This window comes from Apodemus sylvaticus, chromosome 15 (genome assembly GCF_947179515.1).
Source record: "Apodemus sylvaticus chromosome 15, mApoSyl1.1, whole genome shotgun sequence".
NCBI classification, from domain to species: Eukaryota; Metazoa; Chordata; class Mammalia; order Rodentia; family Muridae; genus Apodemus; species Apodemus sylvaticus.
Window position 1 is genome coordinate 64,279,123 of NC_067486.1, and position 7,407 is coordinate 64,286,529.

At 40.2% G+C, this 7,407-nt stretch overlaps 1 protein-coding gene and 1 non-coding gene across 2 annotated transcripts; one reads left to right on the top strand and one right to left on the bottom strand.

The window, feature by feature from the left end:
- Nucleotides 1–230: 230 nt before the first annotated feature.
- Nucleotides 231–7,021, bottom strand: LOC127666175 (stefin-2-like). The gene is made up of 3 exons (XM_052158930.1): nt 6,831–7,021; nt 4,921–5,022; nt 231–781 (listed from the first exon to the last, which is right to left on the bottom strand). The coding sequence occupies exons 1-3, from the start codon at nt 6,894–6,896 to the stop codon at nt 656–658; spliced, it is 294 nt and encodes a 97-aa protein (XP_052014890.1). The 5' UTR covers nt 6,897–7,021; the 3' UTR covers nt 231–655.
- Nucleotides 416–518, top strand: LOC127666459 (U6 spliceosomal RNA). Its single transcript, XR_007973651.1, has one exon. It is a non-coding gene; the product is annotated as a U6 spliceosomal RNA (small nuclear RNA).
- Nucleotides 7,022–7,407: the final 386 nt, after the last annotated feature.

Consider the following 7,407-nt stretch of genomic DNA (forward strand, 5'->3'; position numbering starts at 1 on the left):
GATTGTTGTATTTTTGCTGTGCAGCACAATGGCCTTGTGGGACGTGCACATTGCTATTTGCTCTAGTGAGCACCAGAAAGCATTTGCTTGTGAGGGGAAATCACTGCCATTGACTCTCAAGTGCAAAGGAAGCATGGGGGAGGGGAGAGGGAAGCTTACTTATCGGTTATGATTGTTTCAAAACATGACTTGTAGAATACCAAATTTATTTTCAAACATGAAGGCACAGATGATATGCTTAGTTCCAGGCAAACGACGGAATCAAGAAGTGTGCTTCTCTGACAGCCACCAAGGCACCTGCAAGTGAGGATGGGGTGATAAGATCTTTTACACAATTGCAACTGAGCTGTAGTTTTTATAAGGCTTCCAGTTGGAATCATTTCTTGTGGAGTACTAACTCTGAACCATGAACACAGTGCTCCGTATGGCAGCATGTAGGTTACAAATTGTAACAACACAGAGTAGCATCGCCATTGCCCAAGGATGACATACAAATTCATGAAACATTCCATATCCAAAAATAATTGTCTAGGAAGTAAAAGTCAACACTAAGCTGAGTAATGAGGGAGGGAAACGGTTATTTCAAGAATGCTTCTTTATTGATGGCTGCATCTCTTTACAATGAGAAGAATCAGATCACTTTAGAACTTGCTACTTAGAAGTAGATCAGCTCATCATTCTTCTTTTTGTTAGTCTGGTAACCATGAAGTTCAAAATTATCTTTTTCAGAAAGGCCACTGAAGACTCTTACGTGAAGGTAACAACCATTCCCTACATTAATCTGAAAGACATAAATGAAAATAAAAAAAAGTATGGAAAGAAGGAAGGAAGGAAGGAAGGAAGGAAGGAAGGAAGGAAGGAAGGAAGGAAGGAAGGAAGGAAGGAAGGAAGGAAGGAAGGAAGGAAAGAAGCAAAGAAAAATTATCCATGTGGATCTCAATTGTATGACAAATCTACTTTTTTGTCAAGCTCTGATGTGCCAAGCTCTCCTGAAACAACACTTCTAGCCCAAGGCAGCACGGTGAGCTGAACTTTCATCAACTTGTAAGTTGCTAACAGTATGGCAGAAAATATATTCCTGCGATGTATTTTTAATACCTTTTAGAAAAAAGATTTTTGTCAATTTATTTGTATAAATGTTTTGCCTGCTTGCATATAAGTGCATCACATGCATGCAATGCCTGAAAACATAAGAGGGTGTAAAATATCTTAGAACTGGAGTCAGAGATAGTTGTAAGCTACTATGTGGGTTCTAAGACCCAAACCCAAGTCCTCTGCAAGAACAACCAGCACTCCTACCCACTAATCCATTTCTCCATCTGGATTTAATTTATTGTACTTTTCATTAAAACCTTGGCACAGATTACATTCCAGAGTTACATTTTATTTTTATGATGCCTGGAACCCTGTGTTTTTGGTGATTCTGTTTTCTGACTTCTAAGTTGGGAGAATAATTGGCAAATAGTTTGATAAGGGAAAAGAAACTCAGATTTGCTTTAGAATATATGGACTGTATGGTTCCCATATCTGCACTGTGTTGCAAACCTACTTTGTGAGTGCCCACAAGGCTGCTTCCTTTGTAAAGTAAAAATAAAGTAGCTAAGGTACCATCAGAGCAACACTCCCAGTGGTAGTTTGCTCATGAACCTGGGTCCTACAGCAACTGCCACATTTTTCTTTCTTGCCTTTTTTTTTCTTTTTTGGTTTTTTTGGAGACAGGGTTTCTCTGTATAGCCCTGGCTGTCCTGGAACTCACTCTGTAGACCAGGCTGGCCTTGAACTCAGGAATTTGCCTGTCTCTGCCTCCCAAAGTGCTGGGATTACAGGCGTGTGCCACCATCGCCCAACTCTGCCACATTTTTCTTTATCAGAACAATAAAAGTTTTGTGCTGTCCAGTAGACATTGTGCTCTAATATCCCTTCCTACTTTAATCTTAAAATGCTACTAACCAGAGTTTGCCATTATTATGTCATTATGATGAGCTTCATACAAAAGTGATTATATGTGTGCGCACATGTGTGTGCATGTGTGTGGTCCCACTGATTTCTTCCTGTAAGTCTGAAAGACTGTTACAGTATCGATGTCAAAGATGCCAGAAACAGATTTAAAGATACTATTTTTTTCTGGAGCTGGGGATGCAGCTGACTTAGCACAGTGTTTTTCCAGCTTGTATGAAATCTTGGTTTTGGTCTATCAGCAGCTTATATGCCCGGTGGTATGTGCCTATAATGTCAACACTCAGGGGGTAGAGGCAAGAGGAACAGAAATGTATTTTTCAGTATATATGAAGTTTGAGTTCCAGGACTTCCTGAGATACATAAGAGTCTGTGTCAAAACAACAACAACCAAAACAAAACAAACTACCACCCAAACACCCTAACACCCACTAACCAAAAACATTGAGTTGTAATGTTTTCCACATAAAGCTGTCAGTGACTATGTGGCAGTGCCCAAATCGGGACCCAGATATGTTAGATTTCAACATGTATATAATTTTGTTTCTCTTGTAGGTCTGTGTTATTTTAAAGCAGGACGTCTCTGTGTAGCCCAGGCTGGCCTTAGACTTGGGAATCCTGTCCTTTCTTCAGAGTAATAGGATTACAGGTGTGTACCATGCTCAGTATTTGTATTCTCCTCACTCTATAGTGTATCTTTTTTAAAAAGTGTCTGTTTCCTACTTGGAAAAGAGCTCTTCTTTAGCAAACATTGTTGACATCCCCAGAGCCAGCAGTCATTGCTCCATGGAGATACCTTGGCTCTGTGCTTCCATTAGTGTGAACTTCCACAGTCATTTACATTTCCAGAGATCAATTCTCTGATTGGTAACAAGGGAAAAGCGGCTTAGTTTTATTTTGGATTTATTTATTTATTTATTTATTTATTTATTTATTTATTTGGTAAGTCTTGGTTGAAGAGGGGTGTGGCCTGCTTGTAGGACATTACCTGGCACATCTTAAGCCCACCTTGGTTATTATCCTCTCTGTTCAGGGTAGGGGATTATTAGACTTAGGGGAGGCGATCTTGGGATCACATAGATTTGGAACAAGTATGAACAGATTGAACAAGCCAAAGAAAAGGCAAAAAGGTCAACCCCAAGGTAACCTAACATCAAAGCCTGTAGTCCTCTACCATTCTCTCAGGAGGGATTCAAGACAAACAGAAAGACCTACCACAAAGCTGGAGACTGGCTGAGAGCAATGGTGTCAACAGCCAGCCTGCAGGAAGGAAGGAGGGAACTAAGGCTCAACAGAAGAATGGAGGATGAGAGAGTGGGGGTGGGGCACTCAGGCTGGGCAGCAAGAAACCACATTGAAATAGAGTGGTCAAGGGAAAAATTTGCCAAGATAAATTTTCTGATGAAATTTTTATTAATGAAATATGTGAGGGAGTTAATATGAAATGTTCATATTTAGATAATCAAAGTTATCAAAACAATCCCAATTTTGGTGGAAAATTTCTTGTCTCTGAATACAATCATTTTTCCTAATTTTTTTCTCAGATGTGAAGAGAAATGATGGAAGGAAACAATCCCTTCTGAGGACTCAGCTAGGGTTAGCTCACATGCTTCTTCAAGCATGGAACACACCAGGAACTCAAATTTGATTGAGCTGAGCTGGTCTAGTTGTCATATACAACCCGGCTTTGAGAGTGGCTCATGTTGAGCTGGCTAGGTAGTTTATGTCATTAAAAATGCCAAACAAACTAAACACATTAAAAACATATAGCTTATGTAATTTTTTTTTAAAAGAAACAAATGCCACTGTGCCTTGGTCCAATGACAAAGCAGAGGAAGTAAAGGCATTTGACAGTTTGCTATCTTTTCAGTCAGGAATAATATTGTTTAATACGTAGAAATAAATATATCTCCTCTTTATTATCAACAGTTGAGTTTTTGGATTGTTTCCCTTGATATCACATGAATGTCAAAAAGCTTTTATTAGCACTTAATCAGAAAACCATTTAATTTTTGATATAAAATCTGTTTAAAAATTTAAAAAGTTTTGTGTTTGCATGTCTATGGCTATGAACATATAGGAGCAGGTACCCTCAGAGACCAGAGGTATCAGACCTTTACAGCTGGGGTTAGAACTGATTGTGAGCCACCTGATGTGGGTGTTGGACACTGAGCTTGGGATTTCTGCAAAAGCCACTTTTGACAGTTGAGTCATTTCTCCAGTTCCTAAAATGTATTTACAAAATACTATAAATATGGCTTTATACTGTCACTGGAGTGCCATCAGTTGGACCTGCTTAAGCTATAGAAAGAATTATTTAGGAGCTTGAGAGATGGCTCAGCAGTTAAGAGTACTAACTGCTCTTCCAGAGGTCCTAAGTTCAATTCCCAGCAACCACATGCTGGTTCATAGCCATTTATTATAGGACCTGATGCCCATTTCTGGCATGTAGGCATACATATAGACAGAGCACTCACATATAAAAAATAATTCAAAAATCATTTAAATTATATTAATAACTACTCATTTAAAGGCTGAAAGTGGCTTGAATTAATTTTTTCAGCTAGGATTTTTCAGAAGGATTGAAGTCCTTCTTTAAGTGAATGTTATTTGATCACACAGAACTAGGAAATTTTGAGTTGGAAAACGCTCTGAGGCACTGGCCAATTCCCATACACTAAAACATTAGCCTCCACATCCAAATGACAGAAAAAGCAGCCTTGGTAGTAAACCAATCTCTCAGCTGTTTTACCATCGTTTTCCATGGGGTTCTAGAAATTAAGAACCACATAAGAAAGCTTTCTGTGTTCATGAGGAAATACAAGGTAAAAATCCTGTCATCGGATGGATTTGGGGGTTTTCTACTTGCAAGCATCTTTATCAAAGACCAGTGGTAGAAATGAAAGTTGGGTTGGAGCAACAGGAAACAATTACATCAGTGCTTGAGGGAGGCTGGTTTCTAACCTTAATGAAGTAATTGAGGCCAGCGACGACTTGAGTTTTATACTCAACGGCTTCGAATTTTCCATATTTCTCATTGGTTTTCTCTTCAAGCTGTGGTCTGACCTTATGAGGAGAAATTAAGGGATGATATTAGAGCTGTGTTGACTCAGGTTATCTGCTTCACAAAACTGGGAACCTCATCCTGCTGAGAGCTCTCAGAGATGATGACAAACCTGGGCTGGCTGTTCAAGCCTCTAGCCTCTAATCTCAGAACCTGAAAGACTGAGGCAGGAGAATGTCATTCAAGAGCAGTGTGGGCTAGATAGAAAGTTCCAGGCTTGTTGGGGCTACCCATTGAGTCCTGCCTCAACAATTAACACACACACACACACACACACACACTTTAAAATAAAAATAAAATAAAAAAAAGTATAGCCATGATTTGCAATGAAGGGCCCCAATAAGTATATCTCTATTTGTTCACTAAATACAAAGTAAACAGCACATAGTGGAGATTTTCTCTGGGCAGCTTCAGATCATTCTAGGGATACACTATCCCCCTCTGACCTGACACTATGTGGGAACCCAACCAACCATAATCTCAGAGGAGTAGACTGAATTTCCTGATTTAATAAGGACATTTCATAGTATCTGGCCTGTAGTGTTCTTTGTAGGGAAATGATTGCTGTGGTTGAGAAAATGCTTCCTAAAAATGCACAATTTGCTGCCTGCTTCTCTGCCTCCCAACACTTTAGTGCGAGTTGTCTCCTGAGGCTTTCTCCTGCAAGACAGGACAGATGAGTCACATCTGGGAGCTAGGCCACCACCCTGGGTACATGACCTTGAAATAAAAATGAGGACAGGCAGGCCTGTCTAGCCCTCTTTAGTCAGGTCTGCATTCTGTCTACAGCAACAGGTGACTTATGTAGACATTTAAGGGTGAGAACACCAACTCGATGTGAAGATTCTAATGTAGATTTAAAGATTAAATATTCCTCAAAAATAAAATGCTCCAAGATATTTATTGAAATAAGCCTATGTGTGAGAACTGTTTAGCATTAAATATTTAGTCATTAATTTGAGGACTGTGACTCCCTCTAGAATGTTCAGTGCCGCAAGCATGAAGGTTCTCACCTGTTCTACTCATATAACATCTGACAATACCCAGCATGGTGGCATTTGAGAAGTAATCCCAGCACTTGAGAAGTTGAGGCAAGAGGAGTGCCTTGAGTTTGAGGCTAGTCTGAGTCACCTGCAGGCTAGACCATGTAGTGAGACCAGGCCTCAAACACTCACACACACACACACACACACACAAGCAAATAACAAACCAAACCGATACTGTCCTCCAGGATGATTCGGCTTCAGAGGAAACAATGTGATGTAAGAAAATAAGGTGACAGATTGCAAACCTACCTCTGTAATTCTCCTTTGCAAAACTGGCTACATGATACACCTTTTTATATAGAAGACAGTTAAGCAAGGTGCATTAACTTGCTAGGAACATTGAGTTCTATTTTGACTGTGATGGTTTGGTGGGCATTGCATCTTGGAATTAGCTCAGGGACCCTTAACAACCTTATGAGCCTCCATGTATCAGCCTCAACTAGAATGACTGGAAAGTTCCATCAGGAATTAGAGCTCTTGTGATCAGACATGTGAGGTGTAGAGACGATCCAGCATAAATTCACCTTCAGCTACTGGGGAAACTGAGACTTCAGTAAAAAGTGTCGTTTGGCTGATTTTACTCTTAGGGTATTAAAATTTCTCCGAAATGTATTATGTTCTACTTTTAGCTGCATAAATGTCTGAACAAAATCATATATTTCTGGTTTCTGTCGTTTCCCACACTCAACTCAGGTCCAAATTATGAATCAAATGTTGGAAGTTTGGCTTGGGATCAAGCCTCTTCCTGAAGCACATCGACTCACCTTGTCAGCGATTTCCTGGATTTCTGGTGTGGCAGGTCTGGCCTCTGAAGTACCTCCGAGCATCATTCTGGTGAGTTGCTTCTTTGCTGGACAGGATGCTGAGAAGAAATGATCCTGCTAGCACTGCGACTCAGGGTTTTAAAGGTATCTGTAAACTCCACCTCTAAAGTCTTATCTCCACAGGGTCTGAGGGAATGGGGAAGTGAGCGTGGCCTCAGGCAAGTCTTATTGCATCCCTTACGGGAAGTAGAGTGGAGTTGGGGTGGGGGATGTGAGCAAGCTTGTGTGCCCAGGACTCAGGAGTGGTGGGCATGGTCCGTCCCTGTCATTTCTGCCAATAATGTCATCCTGTTGTGACATTGGAGGAAGGACATGAATAATTGAAGTTTCTAAATTTGTTAATACTTGAGTTCTTTAAAGGGAATAACTAATAATGTCAAGACTGGTTGTGCAGGATCTACCCAACTTTATAAAAATGATAAAGCTCTCTAAGGTGGATTTCTACTTGTGGTTTATAAAATGTTTATCCCCAAACATGAAGAATAACATGGCAAACCCCCTCACTTCCTCAGCTGCT